The following is a 24,877-nucleotide window of genomic DNA, read 5'->3' as shown; positions in this document are numbered from 1 at the left end:
CAATTCCAATGTTTTTAGGTCACAATGAAGCTGACTGGACAGGTGATGCAGACGGTCTGAATCAGGGTGTAACACCTAAGGCAATTGTGCTAGACAAGGCCAGAGAAAATGGGGAAAACTGCCAGGGCCAAAAGACAGCAATGAAGGTAATTTTGGTCTTGCACTTCCTGGTATTCTGAAGAAACTTTAACAGAGGGATGGATGGCAAAACATAAAGAAGGCCTGAGGGCCAACTGTGGACTAAAGCATCCCTCAGTGTGTGTTCCTATGGCGGGATCGGGACAAAGTAACTGCTGCACTTGTTGTTTAGGTATGAAGCAAATCGATCGCACCAAGGTTGGCCTTAAAGACTGAAAATCTAAGTCTCCACTGTCTGAATGAGGGCAGAGGAACAGATCTGCTCAGTCAGTCTGCCAAACATTTGAAATACCCAGGTGTGCACTGCAATTAGAAAGTGACAGGAAGACATCATCCATTGCCACACTCTCATGACTTCTTGACACAGTGGATATGAATGGGTTCTTCCCTGCTTGTTGATATACCAGACTACCGACGTGTTGTCCATCTGAATCACACCCTCAGGGATGGAGTCCTGAAAGGCCTGCAAGACTAGGACTGTCCTCATCTCCAAGACACTGTTGTGAAGAGTGGCCTTTGTCACTGACCAAGAACCTTGAACAGTCTTCCCCTCAAAGTTCCCCCAACCCCAAGAAGGGGAAGCGTCCGTGGTCACAGAGGTTAATGGGGATGGTGAACAGAACAGTCGACCCCATGGTTAACCACCAACCAATGTGTATCCTTCTTATCTGCGTCAGATGTATCAGCATATGAAGGGAGTGCAACATCAAGGACCACTGAACAGACCGCGTCTACTGTAGAATTCTTTTGTAATACCATTCCTGAAGACCTAGTGAGAACAAAGCAGACATCAAGCCCAGAAGCCAGAGAGCAACTCTTGCAGGGGGACAGGGGTGGTAAAGGACTATTGACGCTACCTGAATCAGGGACAATATTTTGGACTGTGGGAGTTTAGTTATTTGATAGAGTTAACTGGGTACCATCTGGACAAAAATTACCTTCTACATTGGTGTTAGCCATCTCTTGGCAAGACTGACTGTAATCCCCAACTATGGAGCAAGAAGTCCCTACAGTGGACCAGCAGATCCTTGATTGATGCTGTAAGAAGCCAACTGTTCACATATGGGAACACCTTTAACCCTTGCAGGCTGAGAAAAGCTGTTAGCGCCATGAATTTGGTGAACACATTTGGGGCTGTAGTGATGCCAAAGGGTAATGCTCTGAACTGAAAATAACTGGCTCCCAGATGGAACTATACAAATCTCCCAGACTGCTTTGCTATCTTGATATGATACTACACGCCCTGGATATCTATGAAGCAGATCCAGTTGTCTTTTCTCAGAAGAGGCAGAATGGACTGCACTGTGACTGAGTAGAATTTTGTCTTTTTCATGACCTGAATGAGCCTTAGGTCCCCCTGTTTTCTTTGATGCTAAAAAGAATCTTGAATAGATTCCTGATCCTATTTGGTCTGGGGAGAGGGGGACCTGCTGGATGACTCTTTTTCTAGCAGCTTTCTTACTTCTGCTGCTGCAAATTCCATCTGACTAGGTGGTATATCAGTAATTTTCTTCTTTTTCATAGGAGGAGAAACAAAGGGAATAATGTAGCTCCTGCTGATTATCTTCTGCACCCAGAAATCTTGAATGATGGCCTATCAGTCTTGAGGGTTAAAGGATAAGCACCTCTGACTGTCTCCATAGCATAGCAGTTGGGCAACCGTTCAGTAGCAATGGTAGGATTTCTCCATGAAAGGAACACAAAACCCTTGATTACATGGTATGCCTCTGGAGCGACATCCAATAAGGGGGGGGGGGTCTATCTGTAGAAACGAATTGGCCAAAACTCTGTTTTCCTTTACCATAGCATTACCCCCTCCTGCTGGTTTTGGGAGAAGGTCCTTTGTGGGGTAGAAAAGTGTATGCCAAATGCAGACAAAGTCTTGCCTTCCTGCTTGCTCCTGGAAAGAGTTTTTCACTTTCAGTCCAAACAGGTTTGATCAAAGGGGGAACTGATGAAGGGCATCTTTATGCAAAGTCACACAGGCACATCTAGACACCAGGCAAATAGTAATGCCAGGGCCTGCCACCCCTGCTGTACCAAAAGCTGTGTAGCAAGCAGACACATGAGAATACATTAGTCATTGACTAAAGGGTAAACAACTGAGGCTCCACAGACATCTGGATGTTTGTAGGTGGGTTACCAGAGAGGGATTTTGACAACTCCTTTGTAAAGTCCTTCTGAAAATGTGTTATATGAGCTTGGTAGTTTAGTGCTCAGAGTGCAAAGGTCATTGACATATATATCCCATTTCCTAAACGTATCCAACACCCTACATTCTCTATTAGGTGGATGAACAGATGTGTTCTCTTCAGACAGCTACTTTGCGTCTGCCACAAAAAACACAGCATCCACTGGGGGATGCTTGCTCCAGAGTTGCGTAGTCCTGGGGACCACTAAAATAGTATCTGGTTTTCATGGAACTGGCTCCACCACATCAGGGTCCTTCCACGGCCATTAAGAAACTAGGTCTATTAGTTCATCAGCAGGCTGATCCACCTAGGAGGTAGAAAAGCCAGTCCCAAATGCTTCTGGGAACTCAAGACAGGGAATTTTGGAGGACCAACCCACTTTTTGCTTCAAGTCCAGAAGGTGTAGAAATGAAATGTCTTCTAGAGTGGATCATGGGGAACCCTATCCCTCATTGAAATCTGTGCATTCAGTGACTGACTCTGTTGAAGAGTCCAGATGTCTCCTCTTACAAGTATGCTTCCTAGGAATCTCTCCTGTATAGGCTAATGGGGAAGGCTCAGAGTCAGACAGGGTAGCTCACCTGGCAAGAACTCAGATGCTGACTGTCCCTGTTGATTAGGATGGGTGTGGTTATAGAAAAAGGATCAATGGGGAGGGGGTCAAGATAGATCTGAATATGGTAGACACCTTTTCTCTGGACCTGGAGAGAACCCTCTCGAAGGCTGAAGATGAAATCTGGGTTGAGGGAGCATCCAGACGAGATGTAGGGGGAAGGGAATGGAGTGCCCTCCACAACAGCCTGGCTCTTTAGCCAACAATGGCACTCAGCTTTTGAGCAGAGATGCAGGGAGGGGAAGAGATGGCTCAGAAAACTTCAGAGTTGACCCTGAACCTCAAGCCTCAGCCCTAGCTCCAAGACTCATCCTGATCTAACAAGCCCAGAGTCAACAGGCTGTTGGGGTCAAAACTGAAAACACTTGTCAGCTCCGATGTAGGTACTCTAGAGGACAGACACGGATCCACGGGCTTCACATCTAACAGTTGGACTGGAATAGGGAAAACCAGTGGAAGGGTGGTATAGACCATACATACCCAGAGCCATCAAAGAGAGTGGCACCAGGATGACCCTCAACTGAATCTGTGACCTGTGTCAAACAAACATCTGTATCATCCTATTGACATTAGCTTCCAAAAGACTCCGAAACAAATGAAAGGTCCTGAAGGATGAAGTCACCGAAGGTGGCTCAAAAGAATGCTTCTCTTGCAAGAATAGGGAATAAAGCATCAGACTCACCGGCTCTGGTGAGAAATACAGAGTGCGAGACAAACACCTCTGTCTTTGGAGGAGGACTGGAAAGCTCCGATGGATCTGGAGACCTTTTCCTGGACTTTTTGGACTTCTTTTCCTGTTCTTTTTCCTTTTATCTGCCTAACTCTTTGGGCTTTTTTCTCTCCTCCTTGGAACTTTTGATTTCTCCGTTTTCTTTACAGAAGCAGAGAAAAGCTTTGCAGCAGGAGTCATCAAATTCCCCACTTCTGCAGGAAGAGCCCTCTACCATGAGCTGGTCTCAACATCTTTGAAGTGCTGTAGCACCGAAAAAAGCACATGCCTCATTGTCAGAGTCTAAGTGTCAGACCCCTATGTAGTAAAGACAGACTGAAGGCAGATCCTGTGGCACAATCTTACAGCCACAGGCTCAGCATTTTTTAAAACCAGTTGCCTTGTCCGACATACTGATTGCATAAAGTTTGACCTGTTAGTAACAGCAGCATTTAATTGCTGGAACCTGTGTTCTGAGAGACTGCCTTCCAGACTATCTGCAAATATACAGAGCTGAGTATATTTTTTGGTTATAGAGTTTAATTGTTGCTTAGATCTCTGTTGAAACTGTTGTCTCCCTGTTCTGAGAGACTGATCTGTAAATATACAGAGCTGAGTATATTTTTTTAGTTTTAGAGTTTGTACTGTTAGTTGTTGCTTAGATCTCCGCTGAAAGTTTAAATTTGGTGGCTTTTGCAGTTGCCCGCCCCACTGTAGATTTGATCTGGGACACTCCCCCAGTCCCATCTCTACCACATTCTACCTAATAAACTCTTTCTGCACTTGCCTTTAGTCCTTTTTAATTTAATTGCATTTTTTAAACGGTGTTTGGTCTAATATTGCTACATACGCAAGTGTGCTAGCTTGCACTGCACATGAATTGTTTTTACTACCGTTTTTGCTGCTTTTCTGAAAAAAAAAAAATTAATTAATTAATTAATTAATTCCTACCTTTCCTGTAACTAGTGTTCCAGATACAGACTTGCTGTATCCAGGACTGTATGTAAGCTTCTGAGCCCCCCAAGCCTTTCTGTGTTGGAAGGAAGCCTTCTAGCTTATCAGTGGGTGTGGTAAGCACTAGGTAACCTGTCTACCACATAAGGAGTGGTTCTGGCCCAGAAATTGTAGTTATTGGTCATTTAGGCAATCTCTTCCATCTCTCTCAACTTTCTGATTTGAAAGCCTGCATTTGCACTTGTTTCTGCCCTGTAACTTGTCTAGTGCAGCTACAGATTCTTAGTTTTAGTACTTAACTTTGCTTATTCATGCTCAGCACTTGTTCAGATCTTGTAAGCACTAAATAAGCTACTAATTACTATAGCACTCAATCTTCCTCATTACCTAGACGGAAACAGTTTTTGTACTTACTTTTCTCACTTGCTTAGAGAAACACAGCTCTTGTACTCACTTTCCTCACTTATCTAGAGGAAAATTGTTTTTTATTCAGGCATGTCCAAGGGTCAGCTCCCAGTGTTCTCACCTGTCTTATGAATCTGGGCATCTTGAGGCAATGTAGAAATTGCCACGTGTACACAGACAACCCTCTCCTCCTACCACCCAACACTATAACCTGAGATGCACTTATCTAGCCAAATTGGAGGTAAAGCTCCCTCCAACCAAGACTGAACTTGACAGTCATGAGGAGAAGGTAAACATTTGCACCACACCGCACTCATCACATAGTTTCACTAAATCTACACCACCAAAATCCACACATAGTAACACAAAAACATTTGCGGAGGCTCTCAATAATAATCTGTCTAAGCAACAGAGACCTCCAAAGCAGAAACGCAAGCAACCTCCATCCAACACAACCCAAATGACACATAGCCCATAGACTCAGTGTGCCACTCAACCACACACAATAAGGCAAAACAATGTACCCAACACACTAGTCATAGGTGACTCTAGAGTCAGGCACACTGATGTCCCACTTACAAGGCTAAACAAGGAGAAGGTTGCTGTCAGCTGCCTGTCGGGTGCCAGACTGGCACATAACCCATGCACTCAGGTCACTCCACAACAAGTACAAATATGACTCTCATTGTCCATGTTGGTGTGAATGACCTGAAACGTACCTCCCTGGACTAAATGAAAAGAGACATGAAAGAGCTCTCCGATCATGTAGCCCAGGCAGGTATGACCCTAGCCTTGAGTAGCATTCTGCAATCGCCCCCAATGATACCGCAGCACAAGGACAAAATGACTGACTTCAACAATTGGCCAAGTTTCTGGTGTCATTCTAAGGGGATCCATATCAGTCTGCTTGGGATGACATGGTCGATAGACCACGATGCTTTGCCAAAGATGGCCTGCACCTGTCGCCCTTGGGATTCCAGATACTAGCTAAGGCTCTTGCTGCCCTTATAGTACCTTTTTAGGCAAGGTTCAAATAACAAATTCACCACTAACAGGAACAGGCAAGCAAAAACTGAGGGTAATGCTACTCAACCCTAGAAGTCTAAATCTCAAAATGCACTCACTCGAGGCACTCCTTAAAATGGAGAACATCGAAATCTGTGCAGTGACTGAGAACTGGTTCAAGGCTCCAGAGAGCATTCCTGCACTACCAGGCTATAACTCATACCACACTTTTCGGCCATGTAACCTGGACCGAAACACCAAAGGCAGAAGTGTGTCCACATTCATTAAGGATATCCACACCTCCAGGTTAGTTGCTCAGCATAATGCATCCGAGGTTATCCAAGTGCAATTAACTCTGGGCAAAACTGCAATCCAAACTGTAGCTTGCTACAGATCCCCCACCATGCCCCAGGATTCCCACTCCTCTTTTCTTGATGTACTGGAAAATATTAGGGTTCAACCAAACACACTAATAATGGGCAACTTCAACTATCCCACCATTAACTGGGAAAACTACTCGTGTATCAACTCCTTAGCGCAACGCTTTCTGGAATTCATAAACTCCAATGCCCTGGATCAACTTATCCACACTCCCACCAGGGGCAACAATAAATTTGACCTAGTCATTACCAACATGAGTGACCGGTGTTCCACACCTGAAGTCAACTCCTCGTTGGGCCGATCCGACCATAAGCTAATCACCCTTGACATCCACATCCCTCCTCCACCCCCAATTAAGGAAACCAAGGTAAAAAATTTCTCCAAAGCCAAAGTGGTGAACTTAATGACACCCATGCAGATGGACAATATAGTTACAACTGCTGAATCTTACACAAATGCACTGTATAAGCACTTACACGAGGACATGGATTGTGCTATCCCAAACAGAACCAAGACACTATCCTCCAAAAAAAGGAAGTCAATCTGGTGGTCCCCTGCCATAAATAACAGAAGGAACAACAGAAGGAAGAAACTGCTGCAAAAGAGAGTAAAATCCCATGAGTGGAGGAGCTCCCTGGTCAGCCTCAGTAAGAAGCTGAGATCCCTTATAAGATCCTCCAAAGCTAGCTACGAAAACAAAATCGCCACTAATTCTAAGGACAACCACAAAATATTCTATTAGCTATGTCAAGAATCTTGATGGCAACACCCAGACTTGCTCTGAGTTACAACACAAAGGCAGAAAATTACAGAACCAACTGATATTGCCAACATCCTGGCAGATAGGTTCAGTGCTAACTTTACCCCCCCAGCCCCTAAAGGGCCCATATCTATACAGGAAGAATGCAGAGTCCCTGTAATCACAACTATGCAGGTAAAAGCTGCACTTTCTAAAGCCAAAAACACAGCATCCATGGGACCGGACAACATCCCAGGCTGCGTTTTACATGAACTTCAGAATGAACTGGCTCCCCACTTAAGCACCATGTGCAACAATAGCCTCGCATCAGGCTTTGTGCCAATTGATTGGTGCACAGCAACAGTTATCCCTCTCCACAAAGGGGGAGCCACTACTGATCCTAGGAACTATCGACCTATTAGCCTGACGAGTCTGGTCTGCAAGGCCATGGAACGTATCATCATGGATTGGTAACCTCCAAACTCTGGATCCCACCCAGTTCAGGTTTGTGAAAGGCAGATCATGCCTCCTGAACCTGATCGACTTCTTTGAGGCAGTCACCAAAGCCGTAGATGAGTGTAAGGTGGTTCACACAGCCTATCTTGACCTTGCCAAGGCTTTCAACACCATCCCCCATTCTGGAATTATAGCTAAACTCACTAAACTAGGTATAAATCCCCAAGTCACAAGATGGGTTGCCAACTGGCTCACTGACAGAACCCACACTGTAAAAGTTGCAGACTCCAAATCTGACCTAAAAGCAGTGACAAGTGGAGTACCACAGGGTTCCGTCCTGGGACCTCTCCTGTTTGGTATCTACTTCTCTGAAGTACAGGCTAACACAGAAGGCCTCTGGCTAACTATGTTCGCAGATGACTGCAAAATAGGAGCCATAGTCAAGTCCCCAAATGATGTGGACATCCTACAGAAGGGCCTTGCTGAGACAGATGCCTGGTGTCAGAGCCATGGCCTCAAGCTCAATGCCAAAAAGTGCAGTGTCATCCCCCTTTGGTAAAAACTCTGTACCCATGAACTTCCACAATCTACTTAACACCAAATGTGTGATAAGAGACCTTGGGACCCAGGTGGACAGTAGTCTCTCCTTTGATAGCCACATCGCCACAGTAGTCAGGAAGTCCTTCTACATGGCACACCTCATCATAAAAGGGTTCTCATCCAGGAAAACAGAGGTAATTGTTCCCCTCGACACTCAGACTCATTATAGAGTACAATGCCCCTTTTGGAATGTACCTCACAAGACATCTGCAGCAGCTGGAAAGGCCACAGAAGTACCTCACAAAGAAGATTAATGGCCTCAAACAAATGCCCTACACTGACCGCCTCAAAAAACTCCAGCTTTACTCCATAGCAAATCGCCTACTCCGAGGTGATCTCTCTGCCTAACATATAAAGCTATGTCAAATCCAGAGCTGTTGGACATGCTACACCTAAAGAAATCCCAATCCCTCTGAGCTACACGCTCTAGGGACCTAAACCTTGTCACCACAATAAACAGGACATGCTGGAGGGATAGATTCCTGTCCCAGAGACTTGCCATACTCTGTAACAGGCTACCCATCTATGTCAAGCAAAGTTCTTCATTAGCACTCTTCAAGAAAAATCTTGATGAGTGGATGGAAAATAGGAAATACACCCCGGAGATCACTTCTGTGTCTCTGCTAGACAGTGGCACAGGAAAATAACTTACTTGGGTGGCGTAAGCCAGGGAACCTTGTTGGCTAGGCTTACGTAGGCCCTTGGGCCGATAGCCTGTTACCTACCTATGAACCTAAACAAGCAAACAGTACAGTAACAGGCCAACAAACTTTCAGCTACAACACAAAGAAATAGCAGCAAAGGGAAAAAAAACACCTCAAACTAGCTGAACAACAACTAGTTAAACACAAAGGTACAGGGAAAACCTGTATCTTTGTACAAGCAAGGTATAGAATATTTTTTATTTTATTTTTTTTAAATGGGGAAGCATGCATCATAGTAGAAGAAAAACTCTGAAGAGGTAATAAGGGTAGAGACGGTGCAAAATTATCTTAAAAATTGCATATAGCACTTATTGTTAATGGAAAATATCAGAGCCCTTGAATCATGCATCTCAATGGATCAAGAGGTAAACAAAAAGTGCAGAGGTCAGATAAAATAACCCAATGGATGAATCAGATGAAAAAAGCAAAAACAACAGATACCGCACTCTTTAAAGCTTGAACTACAGATATTAGTAACACTGAACTAAAATCACTATATAGAACTTAACATACATATTACACAGCAGAATGCAGTCTAATTACAATTCCATTTACCTACTGTTGCCTTGCTTGTGCCAACATTTCCTTATAGTCTGTCACTCCATAATATTAAACTTCCCTGTTATGTGTCAGAAAGCTTTCTGACTACTAAAAAAAAAAAAAAAAAAAAAAACCAAGCATTCAGCCAACATACTCACTAAGCTCCAAACAGTACATTTCTGAAAATCAGCAACAGTTCTTCAGTAAGGTCTTATACTATTACCAGATACCTGAGGCGTACATTTTCACATCTTCATTTAAATGACATAACATGCCACATAATTAACTTCCTTAAACTGTTGTTCAAAATAGTGATCTATTGGCCTTTTCATAGTTTTCTTAGAAAACTGATCTTTTCTTTACGTTTGTGATACAAAATGTAATGCAAACACTGACATAACCTTGCTAATAATGTGACTAATGTCACCAAATTTTACAGCATCACAACATTAAGGAAGCATTACTACATTCAAAACCCATTACATTAACATACTTGTTCACTACACTTTCCATTAAGAAAAGATGAGAAAACCCCTATCTAAAGTGTACTTCACTGTATTCTAATTTTAAACTCAGTTTACATTTTCATATGGTTAATCAGCTACCATATGCTGAAGTATACTCAAATATTTTCTAGTAATAGCTCCACAACTAATAATTCACTAGTAATAATTGCCCCATAACAAGGGCTTCCAAGATGGCTGCACACTAATCAACAGATTAATTTCAGCCCTCCCAGTGTGAAAAAAGAAACTAAGCCCCTGAGATGATCAGCTGACAAACTTCAGTTACTCGCTAATAGAGTACACTGCTTGGATGCCAGCAAAAAAAAAAAAAAAAAAAAGAAATTTAAAGAAAACTCTAAATAAAATCAACCACAAAAGGTGAACAGAAAACACTAGCTGGGAAGAATCCTGTTGATGTTCAGCAAAAAGCAGTTCAAACTTCAGCGTTGGTACATAAAAAGTACAGTTGTGTACCTACGATAAATATAGACGTTCGAGTGTATTCACTGTTGCAGTCATTACTCTTGGGGTTATCCTGCTGGCAGGCTACCCGCAGTTGGCCTAAATTCAAAAGTCCTGGCCCGACATCGGTTGCTGTCGCCTCTTCCCTGACGTCAGTACGCCAGGGGTATAAAAAAATGCAGCTGACGCCATTTTCTTCAGTTTTTCTTGCCCCAGATGTCAGGTGCCCCCAAAAGGGTAGGCTAACAAAATTATGCCGATAAACATGCATGCACTAAAGTAAACATTTCCTTCTTCTGCAAGCAAATACACCACATAGGTTGTATAAAATAGAGAAGTACAGATGAGACCCAGCAAAAGAAAGGGGGATGGTCGGAGGGTAACCTGGACTGCAACAGTGAATACACTCGAACATCTACATTTATGGTAGGTACACAACTGCACTATGTTCATCGTGTTTCACTGTTGCAGTCATTACTCTTGGGTTGAATCCCAAAGCTGAGTATGGGAGGCTGGAGCTAAATAGGATTAGGAGGGGCTATGAGGCCCTGCAGGACTGCAGTGGCAAAGCCTGCTCTGGATTTAGAGTAGAGAGGTAAATAGTAGTGCTTTGTAAAAGTGTGCACTCAACTTCAAGTTGCAGCCTCTAAGATGTCTTTGGTGATACTCCTCTGAGGAAGGCTGCTGAAGTGGCTGCTGCTCTGGTAGAATGTGGCCTAATGCCCTTAGGCACTGGTTTGCCATGTTGAGTGTAGCAGAAACTAATGCAATGGCCTATCCATTTTGAAATAGTCTGTTTTGAGATAGCCTTTCCTTGTGATCCTGCAGCATATGCCACAAAGTTGCTCAGTGTTTCTGAAAGCTTTAGTTTTGTCCAAGTAGAAGCATAGCTGTCTGTGTATGTCCAAAGAATGCAAAAGTCTCTTACCCTTGTTCTGTGGGTTTGGATAAAAGGTAGGTAAGTGAATGGTTTGGTTAAGGGCCACACTGGACACCACTTTAGGCATAAATGTCGGGTTTGTCCTCAGAGAAACCCTGTCTGGATGGAAAATGATAAAAGGTTCAACAGCCATGACTGCCTGTAACTACGAGACTCGTCTTGCAGAGGTTATTGCTAGGAGCAGAGCTGTTTTCCAGGATAAGAATTTTATATCAGCTGTTGAGGCTAGCTCAAAAGGAGGCAGTGTGAGTTTTTCCATGATGTAATTGAGGTCCCATGCAGGTACTGGTGCTCTCCTTGGAGGTCTTATGTGTTTGTCCCCTCTGAGACACTGCCTTATTAAAGGATGAGAAAAGATAGGTGGTTCCGTATTGTAATGGGCTGAAATGGCAGAGGCATGGATCTTAATTGAGAAGGTTAGGCCTTTGTCCAGCATCTCAGTTAAGTATTGTAAAAATCGGAGGAATATTTGGTACAAATGTGTCACTTCCTTGTGCCTGGTTCCAAGCACAGAATCTTTTCCATTTTTCTGCGTAAGATTTTCTGGTACTTGGCCTCCTGGCCTCCAAAATAACATCCATCACAGCTTTGGAGAGAGGAGTGTTCTGAATGGCTACATTATCCGCCATGCTGCCAGATTTAAGGTCCTGAGTTGGCTGTGCAGGATCGGATTGTTTTGTTGGGTCAGTAAGTGAGAAATTTGAGGCAATGTCCAGGCTGTACCCCGAGACAAGCTCTTTAGGATTGGGTAGCAGTGCTGGCATGGCCAGTCTGGGGCAATCAGTATCATTTTTGGCTTCTCTTGTCTGACCTTTAGGAGTACCTTGGGGAGGAGAGGCAGTGAAGGAAAGGCATATACTGTTAGGTTTTACCAGCTGAAGGATAAGGCATCCACTTTCCATGCTTGCTTGTGACAAGTCCTTGTGCAGAATCTCTGTAGTTGGCAGTTGTGAGGGGAGGCAAATAGATCTATGTCTGGGCATCTCCATTTCCTTGTTATCATGCTGAAGCCTTGTGGATCCAGTTTCCACTCGTGGGGATCCATGAGGTTTCTGATTAGTTCATCTGCCAGAGTATTTATCTTTCCTGGCAGGAATTGTGCTTGCAGGTGAACTTGTTAAGTCAATGCTGTGTCCCACAAAGTCATGGCTTGTCTGCAGAGGGGTTAGGAAAGAGCGCCTCCCTGCTTGTTTATGTACCACATGATTGTAGTATTGTCGGTCTTTATCAGTAGTTGTCCTGGATGAAGTAGATCCTTGAAAGCTGTCGGGGCATTCTGAACAGCTAGCATTTCTTTTTGATTGATATGAAGAAGCATCTGGCTTGCGGGCCATGTACCCTGAATACATTTTTTTGCCATGTGGGCTCCCCAGGCATAATCTGATGCATCCGTTAAGAGTCTGCCTGGCTGTGGGTAAAGTGAATGGCTGTCCCTTATTGTGGTGACAAGCCTGTGCCCACCATCAAAATTCCTGTTGCAGGCAGGGAATGAGGGTAATTAATGTTTCCAGGCTGTGGCAATGTTGAGTCCAAACACTTTTTAGATACCATTGTAGTTTCCTCATATGCAGTCTGGCATATGGAATTAGCAGAATGCAAGATGCCATGAAGCCCAAAGCCTGCTGGATTTTCCTTGCAGATAACTGGGTCTTTGTTGCCAACATTTTGAAGTAAGAAGTCAGTTGCCTTTGTTTATCTGGCATGAGATAAGCCATCTGGGCAGTTGTTTTTAAGCTTGCACCAAGGAATATTATCGCTTGAGAGGGTACTAGTTTTGATTTCTTTTTGTTTACTGTGTACCCTAGGCAACTTAGTAATCTTTTTACAAACGCCAGATGCATTAGTAGAATGTCCTTGTTCTCTGCTTGAATAAGGCAGTCGTCCAAGTAAGGATATATTTGAATTCCTCTTTGTCTGCAAAATGCAATTACTGGTGCCAGGCATTTTGTGAAGACCCTGGGCGCAGTAGATAAGCCAAAGGGCAGTGCAGAGAAAGTACAGTTTTGTACCTACCATAAATGTAGATGTCCGATAGACATGCAACTGCAGTCATAACATGTGGGTTGTCCTGCCTCAGGCAGCCCTCGGTCGGCCGGATTCCAAAGTCTGGGTCCGACGTCGGCTGATGTCGCATTTCTCTCCGACGTCAGAGCGGCTGGAGTACATAAGCATCAGCCGACGCCATTTTGTTTCTTGCCCCAGATGCCAGGTGCCCTCCAAGGAAGGCTGTAATCAAATTGGAAGACAAAAACAGGATTCCAAACAAATAAATGAGCAATAAAACAAATACACCATAACAGATATCCCCAGCTAAGAGAAACAGGGATAGGAGTGGACCCTAGGCATAGAGGGGTATGGAGGGTGGGAAAATCCAACTGCAGTTGCATGTCTATCTGGGTGAGTTTTGCTTTTGAAGTAATAAGTTAACTTCTCTTGTTTGTCTTCTGTCAGGTAAGCCATCTGAGAGGCTGTGTCTAGTTTGGCTCCTAAGAAGATTATTTGCTGGGATGGCTGCAGTCTTGACTTTTGGAAGTTGACTGTGTATCCCAGAGCTTGAAGTAATCGTATGACATAATCCAGGTTTTTTGTCGACATCAATTTGTCGTCCGCTTGTATGAGGCAGTCGTCCAGGTACTATAAGGGCCTCTGTATTGGCCTCTTCCTCGGCCACGTCTGTTCTTACCCCTTTGAAACTTTTCTGTATTAGGAAAGGACCAGTTTTTAGAAGGCCAATTCCTACTGAATCTGGGGGGTTGAACTTGGAGGAAATCTTTCACCGTCTGAACTGATTTTGCTTTTTCTTCGATGGTCTTTAACACATCATTAGCATTTGCACCAAAAAGCTTGTTCTTTTCCAAAGGTGCATCCAGAAGTTTTGCTTTTACATGATCTGGTAGAGGTTGATCTTTTAACCAGGCATGTCTACGAATGACTGCCCCTGTCATAGCTGCCCTACATGAAGCTTCCAGTGCATCATACCCACACTGCAGGAAGTGGTTGCTTACTTGCTGAGTGTTATGTACAGCTTCCTGCAAAGTCTTCCTGTCTAAAGGATCAGGAGTGGCTAGAGTTTTTTGTAAATCTTCTAAAAGGTAATCCTGATATTGTAACATATGAAAAAGGCAATTTAAAGCTCTCATAGATAAGGTAGTGGAGGTGTAAACTTTTTTACCCCATCTCTCTAATGACCTGGCCTCCCTGTTGGAGGGCAAATGATTTTTAAAGGTGGAGGCTGAAACTCCTTTAGGCCCCTGTGAAATAGTTTCCAAATCAGCAGAATGGGCCCTGAATAAATGGGAATGAGTTTCTGGGACCCTGTAATACCTGTCAGGCTTGGCTGGAGCAGGAGGAAGAGAATCAGGGGTAGCACTAGAGTCAGAATATAGATAATCCAGAACATCAAGTACAGGAGGAATAGCTAAGGGCCTGTGCTGGGGCTTCTTAAGGAAAGTCCTCAGGCGTTTCCTAGAATCAGAATATTCCTGACCTTGCCACTTGAAATATTCCCTCATGGTGTGCAAAACTTCCCCAAAAGAAATATCCTCAGGAGGGGAGGCCAAGGGGATGGAATCTTCTGCATCCGAGTCCTCATAGGTCTGGAAGAGCTCTTCCTGGCTATCAGAGTGGACAGAGCCCTCAGAGTGTTCATCTGAAGGAATAAGTTCAGAGGGTTCAACCCTGGGCCTTTTATCAGGAGGCTGGGATCCTCTCTCAGGATGGGCCTGTGAACCTCTAATCATGGAAATTAAGTCAGCAGCCATGGACATAATTTGTGTCTCTGGAGTAGGCTGAGGTAAGGATTTAGAAGTGATATGCTTTGTCTTGCTGGCTGCCTTAGCCCTAGTGTAGGCCTTAATAGACATGGCCATAGGAGGCCTGGCAGCTCCACGTGCAGGAGTGACCTTGTCTACAGCAATGGTCTCGGGCATTTCCTCGGTTTCGGTATCCGGAGGAAAATCGATAACTGGCGGAGTGATGTCCGGAATCGAGTCGCCGTAATGCGTGTCTTCGGTTCGAGCGTGGAGAGACCATCTCGAGGGAACCGGAGCACTCACGCTGGGTTTTGGCGTGATTCGTGGTAGACGGGCCGAGGATGTCGGTCCCGGTCTTTTCGCTTTGGGAGTTTGCAATGTCGGAAGATCCGACGGCATGTTGTAAGCAAATTTATCGGCAAAAAAGTCTTCAGCGAACTCCGCCCGGCGCCTGAGAGTGCGCTTGTTGAAGCGAGCACAGGCAACACAGGCCGAGACACCGTGGTCTGGGCCCAGGCAAGGAAGACAGTAAGAGTGGAAATCCTTATGAGGTATTTGTTTACCACAAGAAAGACAATTGTTAACTTTTTCAGTTAATTCTGACATCAGCTGAGGCAAGAAAAGGTCTCCAACGGGGTACTTAGCTTTTTTGATGACTTCGGTATCGAAGAATACAGGAGCTGACCGACCGGCACTTGCGAACTGCTTCTGCTTCGGGCACCGCGCGGCAAGAAAGACTGTAGAAAATGGTGTCGGCTGATGCTTATGTACTCCAGCCGCTCTGACGTCGGAGAGAAATGCGACATCAGCCGACGTCGGACCCAGACTTTGGAATCCGGCCGACCGAGGGCTGCCTGAGGCAGGACAACCCACATGTTATGACTGCAGTTGCATTCTTGAAGGACATTTGGTAGTGCATTGAGCCAGCTATGAATCTGAGGTATCTTCTGCATGATTGTCTGATTGGGACATGCAGGTATGCCTCTTAAGTCCATAGTTACAAGCCAAGCCTTCTTGCCCAGCATGGGCAGAAGCTGTTGCAGAGTCAACATTCTGAATTTTGGAATGTCCAGAAATGTGTTTAGAATAGACAGGTCCAGTATTGGTCTCCAGGTTTTGTCCTTTCTGGGTACCAAGAAAAGTAAAGTCCTTGTCCTTGCTCTTGCTGTGGTAATCGCTGAATGGCCCTCATGTCCATGAGGGATGAAACTTGCTTTTGTGCCTCTGCCCACTGACTGTGTGGCAGGTCTGGCATACCTTTTGCCCTTTGCAGGGTGTGAAAGTGGAACCTGTAGCCCTGAGACACTATGTTCAAGACCCATTTGTCCTGTGTGATCATATGCCAATTTTGTGAAAAAAGTGCTAGTTTTCCCCCTAAGGGGGCTGCCAAAAGATAAGTGCTTGGTGCTGGCAGAGGACAGTATTTGAGACTGTTTCCTGTATGGCTGTGATTTGTCTTCTCCGCTTTTGGAGGTAGAAGCACCCCATTGTTTAGGCCTGTATGAGCCTTGGGTCTGGGATCTGCCTCTGGGGCATCTGTATCTGCCTCTTTGTGGCCTGTCTGACACTGGAAAGGACCAATTCTTTGTAGGCCAGTTCCTGCTAAATCTGGGTGGCTGTACCTGTAAGAAATCCTTAACTGTCTGCATAGATTTCGCTTTGTTATCCATTTTCTTTAACACCTCTTCTGCTTTAACACCAAAGTATCATGCTGTAATGGAGCATCTAATAATTTTGCTTTAACATGATCAGGCAGATTCTGTTTCTTTAACCAAGCATGCCGCCTAATGACAGAACCCATAACAGCGGCCCTGCAAGAGGCCTCCAGAGAATCAAAACCACATTGCAAAGTATGCTTTCCCACTTGTTCAGTTGCATGCAATAAATCCTGCATTTCCTTGTTTTCTGCACATTCAGAATTTGTTAACATTTTCTGTTTAAGCAGTGACATTAAGTTTTGCTGATATTTAAGCATATGAAATTGACAATTTAAAGCCCTCACAGCCAAGATAGCCAAGATAGCAGAAGTGTAAACCTTTTCCCCCATCTGTCCAGTGCCCTTGAATCCCTATCAGAGGGGATAGGGATTTTTGCAGTGGAAGCCTTGACCCCTTTGGGACCCTGAGAAATAGTTTCTGGATCAGCAGCAGGGTTTTTATAAAGAAATGTATGTGAATCTGGAACCCTGTAGTATCTGTCTGGCTTAACAGGTGCAGGGGGTAAAGAGTCAGGAGACAGGCCAGACTCTGAAAATACATCATCTACAATGTATAAAACAGGAGGAATAGCAAGAGGCCTGTGCTGAGGTAGTAAAAGAAAGTCTCGGAGCCTTTTCTTAGATTCTGAGTAATCTTGGCTCTCCCAGTGGAAGTGCTCCCACATGGTATGCAGGGTTTCCCCAAAAGAATAATCCTCAGGAGGGGAGACTGAAGGGATAGATTCTTCAGCATCGGATTCCTCATAGGGAGGAAGAGAGTATTCCTGTTCAGAAGAGGAGTCAGAGGAAATGGAAACCTGATCTGAAAATTCATATTCTGTCTCTTGCCTAGGCCTCTTATCAGGAGGGGGATGGGAACCCCTGATCAAAGTAATTAAGTCTTCGGCCATTTTGAGCATCTGTTTCTTAGGCATGGAGGCCTGTCCATGGGCTTGCTGTACTTGTTTCTTTGTCTTTAGTGGTGCTTTAGTCTTTGCCTTTGAAGCTGTAGTCAGTTTTATATATAACTGTGTAGGCCTGAAAATACCCTCAGAAGCTGACCTGCTCAGAGGCTCCAGACCCATCTGAGGGAATATTTTCCAAGTGTCCAATACCTTAAGTTTCCAGACGCGTAGTCTGCTCCACGTGGGAGTCGGAAGCGGCCTGCGGCTCTGAAGTAACGAGTCAGAGGCTGCGAAAACACCTCACTGAGAACCAGCGAACCGGCGACTGGCTTAAAAGAAGCCTCGTCATCAGTTGTTGGACCTCGGATGCCTGTCCTTTTCCTTGCGTTTCTTGTGAATTGTGGTAGCCGGATGGCTATCAGATGACATTGTGTAATTAAATCTTCAGCCAAAGTAATGAAATGCAAAATCGTACAGACGCTTAATAGTGCGTCAGTTAAATCTAGCACAAAACCTGCAATTAGCAACGTTGTGATCAGGGCCTAGGCAAGGAATACAATAAGAATGGAAGTCCTTATGAGGTATTTGCTTCCCACAAGAAATGCAATTATTAACTTTTTCTGACATCGGTCTGGAGCAAGAAAAAAAAGTTTCCCCAACGGGGTACTTAGCTTTAAATGAAGACTTCGGATCTGAAATTCAAACACGAAAATCTCAGGAGTCGGCTGACCGGCACTTGCGAACTGCTTCTGCTTCGGGCACCGTGCGGCAAGAAAGACTGAAGAAAATGGCATCGGCTGCATCTTTAAAACCCCTGGTGCACTGACGTCAGGGAAGAGGTGACAGCAACAGACGCCAGGACTTTGGAATTCAGGCCAATTGCGGATAGCCTGCCAGCAGGATAACCCCAAGAGTAATGACTGCAACAGTGAAACACGATGAACATTGGTGTCCACTAATTTAAAGTGAGAAATAAATCAAATGTACTCGAGCTGAATCAAATCAATGAAACAGAATATCAATTCAAATAACAAAAGGCTAGGAAAATAGGAAAATCTTTGACTGGCTATTCAGATGAAGAAATAAATGCAAAAAATAAGGGGCTGAAATGAAGAAAAGGCTAGCTGAGTATGAGACTTCTCAAAAACAGCTGAATAAAAAACAGTAGAGTTACAGTGCACAGAAAAAAAACAAGATTCTCTACTGTATCAGGGAAACTGGAAGAAAGGACAGTTTTGTACCTACCATAAATGTAGATGTCCGAACTGGATAGCATCTGCAGTCATAACAACTGGGTTGTCCTGTCGTCAGGCAGCCCTTCGGTCGGATTCCAAAGTCCGGGTCCAGCTTCGGCTGATGTCGCACTTCACCCGACGTCACCTCTGTTGGTCTTCGGGTATAAAGGCATCAGCCGACGCCATTTTCCTCAGTGTTTCTTGCCTCAGATGCCAGTTGCCCTCTTGGAAGGCTAAATTTTGGGTAAATGCCAATGTTTCCAAAAAGATAGAAGGCAAACACAAAAAATAAGCATGTATGTACATATATACAAACAAATACACCATAAGAGACTCCCCCCCGCCAGCTAGCTATTAGGAGGGTAAATACCCTAGGAGTACCACAGAGGGCAAGGAGGAGGTAATCCTGACTGCAGATGCTATCCAGTTCGGACATCTACATTTATGGTAGGTACAAAACTGTACTATGTCCTTCATGGATGCATCTGCAGTCATAACAACTGGGTAGAATACCATAGCCAACTAGGGGAGGAGGAAGAATAGATTATGGTGTGGATAGGATCCCTTGCAGTACAGCAGTGGCAAACCCTGCTCGGGATCTGGAATACAGAGGTAAATTATAATGCTTGGCAAATGTATGCACGGAGGTCCAAGTAGCCGCCTCAATAATGTCCTTGGTTGCCACTCCTCGTAAGAAGGCTGTGGTAGTGGCTGTTGCCCTTGTCGAATGAGGCCTTATGTTCTGTGGAATTGGTTTTCCATGAAAGGAGTAACAGAATCGTATGCAATTTCCTATCCATTTGGAGATTGTCTGTTTGGAAATCGCTTTTCCTTCCCTTCCTGTTGCATAGGCTACAAACAGCTGGTCAGTTTTTCTGTTACTTTTGTTCTGTCCAGGTAGTAGCGTAGCTGTCTATGTACATCCAAGGTATGCAGCATTCTTTCCCCTCTGTTTTGTGGGTTTGGGAAGAAGGTAGGTAGGTGGATTGCCTGGTTTAAAGACACTCTGGATACCACCTTAGGCATAAATGTAGGATTAGTCCTCATGGACACTATCTTGGTGGAAGATTAGGAAGGGTTGTACTGCCATTAGGGCCTGAAGTTCAGAAACCCTTCTTGCTGAGGTTATTGCCAGTAGGAAAGCAGTTTTCCACGATAGATGCTGCAGGTCTGCTGTTGCTGCTGGTTCAAAAGGTGCGAGTGTCAACTTTTCCAGCACAAAGTTCAAATCCCAAGCTGGCAATGGTGGTTTCCTAGGAGGTTTTACATTCTTGATCCCTCTGAGGAACTGCCTGAGTAAAGGATGTGAAAAGACAGGTGGATCAAAGCTGTATTCTGCTGAAATAGCTGATGCATGTATCTTGATGGAAGAATAGGACAGGCCTGTATGTAGAAGCTCTGCCAAATACTCCAGAATGTTAGCAATATGACAAACCTTTTCCATTTTCCTGCATAGTTCCTTCTTGTTGAAGGTCTGCGGGCTTCAAGGATAATGTCTTTAACCCTTTGGGAAAGCTCTGGATTAGTTGCTGCTATGTGATATTCCATGCAGTCAGTTGCAAAGTTTTTAGGTTTGGATGCATGATGCTGTAGTTGTTCTGGGTTAACATCAAAGGCATCAGGGGTACTGGCCATATTTTGTCCCGAGACATGCTCCTCAGCAATGGGTACCAGTGTTGTCTTGGCCAGTTTGGAGCTATCAGGGTTATCCTTGGACGTTCCTCCTTGATTTTTAGTAATACCTTGTGTATCAAGGAAGAGGTGGGAATGCATATGCTGTCAGACCTTTCCAGCTGAAGGAGGAGTCCACTTTCCATGCAAGTGGGTGGAACGTCCTTGTGCAGAATTTTTGAGCTGGTGATTGAGAGGGAAGCGAATAGATCTATCTGTGGCATTCCCCATTTCTTTGAGATGGCCTTGAAGATGTCCGGTAGCATCCATTCGTGAGCATCCGAGGTGGTTCTGCTTAACATGTCTGCTAGAGTATTCTCCTTTCCTGGTACGAACATTGCCTGTAACTGGATGTTGTAGCTGAGCCAGGTTCCAAAGGTCCAAAGTCATTCTGCATAGGGGTATGAATGAGTGCCTCCCTGTTTGTTGATGTACCACATGACTGTGGTGTTGTCTGTCCTTATCATCAAATGTCCTGCTTTGAGGAATGGTCTGAATTTTTGGATTGCCAGCTTTACTGCCAGCATTTCTTTTAGGTTGATGTGCAAATGGAGCTGGTCCTGTGTCCACAATCCTTGTACGCATTTGTCCAGCATGTGAGCCCCCATCCTAGGTCTGAGGCGTCTGTTGTGATGGTTTGGCTTGCTTGATAGTTGTGGAAAGGTAGGCCTGAATTTGACTGGCATGCTTCAGCCCACCATAGGAACTCCTGTTTTAGGCATGGGATTAGAGGAATTTCTGCTTCTAGGCTGTGCCTGTGTTGGGACCATAAATTCTTTAGGTACCACTGTAGTTTTCTCATATGTAGTCTGGCATGTGGAACCAAGATTATGCAGGATGCCATGAAGCCCAAGGCCTGTAGAACTTTTCTTGCTGTTAGCTTGTTCTGTTTTGTTAGTGCCAAGAAGTAAAGAGGAGTTCTTTTGTTTTTCTGCAGTTAGGAATGCCATTTGTTTTACTGTGTCCAATTCCGCCAAGAATGTCCTTGTTTGGGATGGTATCAGCCTTGACTTTTGTAAATTGACTGTGTATCCCAGTGCTTGTAGCAAGTAAATGACCCTTTGTAAATCTGTTGTCAGCTTGCTTTTGTTGTCCCCTGTAGCAGACAGTCGTCCAGGTATGGATAAATTTGGATTCCCTGTAGTCTGCAGTGAGCGATTACTGATGCCAGGCATTTTGTGAATACTCTGGGCGCAGTAGATAAGCCAAAGGGCAATGCTGAGAATTGATAGTGCTCTGATCCTGCAAGAAATCTGAGGTATCTTCTGCAAATTGGTCGGATGGGGACGTGCAGGTATGCCTCCTTGAGATCTAGAGTTACCAGCCAGCACTCCTTGCCCAGCATGGGAAGAAGTTGCTGGAGGGTCAGCATTTTGAATTTTGGGACAATGATGAATGTATTTAAGATGGACAGGTCGAGAATAGGTCTCCAGCTTTTTCCTTTCTTGGAACTAGGAATAGTCTGGAGTAGAATCCTTTGCCCTGTTGTGTTAATGGCACCTTTTCCACAGGTCTCAGCTTTGCTAGTTGCATTCTCTGCTGTAGGGCTTCTGTTTTTCTGAGTTGGACGCAGGTTTGGCATTCCTCTTTGACTGGTAAAGTGTGGAAGTGGAACCGTATCCTTGGTCTATGGTTTGCAGAATCCACTTGTCTTTGTGATATAGTGCCAGTTTTTGAAAATAAGGTTAATTTTCCGCCTAATGGTGCTGCTATTTGTTCCCTGGTAGGCGGAGTTAGAATCAAGTCACTGTGCTGTTGTAGTGGCAGTGGCTGTGTCTGTGCCTCTGTTATTACCTTGCCACTGTCGCCTCTGTAGGCACCCCTCTGGATTGATTTCTGCCTCTGGGACGCCTATTCCTGCCCCTTTGGGATCTTGTGGAGTCAGGAAAGGACCAATTTTTGGCAGGCCAGTTCCTGCTAAACCTTGGGGTTGAACCTGCAAGAAATCTTTAACTGTTTGTACAGATTTTGCCTTTTCTTCCATTTTCTTCATTACCTGCTGGGCAGGTGTACCAAACAAACTGGCCTTATCCATAGGTGCATCTAATAACTTAGCTTTAACATGATCCGTAAGACCTGTTCCTTCAGCCATGCATGTCTTCTTATCACTGTGCCAGTCATGGCTGATCTAAATGAAGCCTCCAGTGCATCATAGCCACATTTTAAGGAATGGTTACTAACCTGTTGTATGTTATTTACCATTTCTAATATATATTTCTTATCTATAGAGTCATCAGAGGATAGCTTTTTAGTTAACTGATCAAGCATAAACTCTTGGTATTGTATCATGTGAAACTGACAATTTAAAGCTCTAGCTGAGAGAGTAGCAGAGGTGTAAACCTTTTGCCCCATCTGTCTAAAGACCTGGCTTCCCTTTGAGAAGGAATAGGGTTTTTGCTGTGGTCGAGGCTGCTGCCTTAGGCCCCTGGGATATGGTTTCGGGTCTGCAAGTGGGGCCTTGTATAAGTGGTGATGAGTGTCTGAACCCTGTAAAATCTGTCTGGTTTGACAGGGGCTGGAGGTAAGGAATCTGGTGCAGTGCAGACATCATTAAATGCATCGTCCACAACAGAGAGGACAGGAGGTATAGCTAAAGGCCTGTGTTGTGGTAGGTGCAGAAAAGTCCTAAGTCTTTTTCTGGAATCTGAGAAATCCTGTTCCTGCCATTGGAATTGTTCTCGCATGGCATGTAAGGTTTCCCCAAAGGAGAATTCTTCTGGTGGAGAAGCAGCTGGAATGGATTCTTCAGCATCTGAGTCTTCATAATTGGAGAAATGAGCCTCTGGCTGGTCTGTAATATCAGAGTCCTCAGCGGAATCATCAGAGGACACAGGCTCGGGGGGCTCTGTTCTAGGTCTCTTTTCTGGGGGCTGAGAGGCCCTGTCTGGGTGAGATTGAGATCCCCTAATTAAGGATATTAAATCCTCTGCCAGAGCAAGCATTTGTGAACTAGAAGTGGGCCTAGTAGAGGGGGGCTTAACAGGCACTGATTTAGTAGATTTGGCTGCTTTAGCCCTGGCAAAGGCCTTAATAGACATGGCTGCAGGAGGCCTAGCAGCACCACGTGCTGGGGTAGAGACATCCAAAGGGATGGTGTCTGATAAGTCACTAGTAACCACTGGAGGTAAGATTTCTGAGGCCGTTTCAAGTAAGGTAGCAGGAGCCTCAGTAGTAGTCATTGATTCAGCTGTGCTTTGATCAGTTCTCGGTTTCGGCCGAAACCGAGACACTCGCGGTTTGCTTAACCATGGTTTCGGCCAAAACCGCGGACCGCGAGTGTCGGTCTTTTCTTTGCGCTTTTAACAATCTGGGTAGTCGGAGGATCCGACGGCATAATGTACGCAAAATCTGAGCCGAAAAACTGTTCAGCAACTCCGACCGACGCCTAAGCGTTCGTCGGTTGAATGAGGCACAGGCTGAACAGGCTGCTACGCCGTGGTCTGGGCCTAAACAAGGCAAACAGTAAGAGTGGAAATCTTTATGAGGTATTTGTTTCCCACAAGTTAAACAGTTATTGACTTTTTCTGACATCGGCTGAGGCAAGAAAGAGTCCCCAACGGGTACTTAGCTTTTAGAAGTCTTCAAGTAGTATTCGAAGTAGTAATCTCTGGATCTGACCGACCGGCACTTGCGAACAGCTTCTGCTTCCGGGCGCCACGCCGCAAGAAAGACTGAGGAAAATGGCGGCTGATGCCTTTATACCCAAGACCAACAGAGATGACGCCGGGTGAAGTGCGACATCAGCCGGACCCGGACTTTGGAATCCGGCCGACCGAAGGGCTGCCTGACGACAGGACAACCCAGTTGTTATGACTGCAGATGCATCCATGAAGGACATCAGACTATATTAATTTTAAGCATCTGGACTGGTATTCCACAGCAGGTTTGGTCAAATAAAAGTGCAAATCAAGTGAATGCTCCAAACCTGGCTATCAGAAAGCAGCCAAGCCCTGCATTAGTAAATATGCAATCATGCCATCAGAAAGGGTTCATCTTGGCAATATTGTGGCAGAAGAAAAAAAATATTAAAAACTGGAGACAGCAGAGTGTTTGTGGAAAATGATTATTTGCTGTACAAAAGGCAGAACAGAATACATTTTTACCTAGCAATCGGGGAATGTTCAAAGGCAGGTGAGATTCAAGCTGCTATATCCAGCTATATTCAAAATATTTTTCATGGAGGATCAAAGGCATTTCTGGATGCAGACCAGGATAAGGAGGAAACAAAGCTTATCCAACAAAAAGCAAGCCAGCAACAGAAGGGGACTCTGCTT

At 44.7% G+C, this 24,877-nt stretch overlaps 1 protein-coding gene across 1 annotated transcript in view; it reads right to left on the bottom strand.

The window, feature by feature from the left end:
• Positions 1 to 24,877, bottom strand: part of ANKRA2 (ankyrin repeat family A member 2) — a 536,537-nt gene that overhangs the window by 297,031 nt on the left and 214,629 nt on the right. Inside the window, exon 8 of the mRNA XM_044063946.1 lies at positions 13,007 to 13,030. Coding sequence (XP_043919881.1) covers positions 13,007 to 13,030 — 24 coding nt within the window. The remainder of the gene's footprint in view (positions 1 to 13,006; positions 13,031 to 24,877) is intronic.

Source organism: Protopterus annectens, chromosome 2.part2 (genome assembly GCF_019279795.1).
Source record: "Protopterus annectens isolate FY-2018-M chromosome 2.part2, PAN1.0, whole genome shotgun sequence".
NCBI lineage: Eukaryota > Metazoa > Chordata > Ceratodontiformes > Protopteridae > Protopterus > Protopterus annectens.
This window is presented reverse-complemented; position numbering and strand designations above follow the sequence as displayed.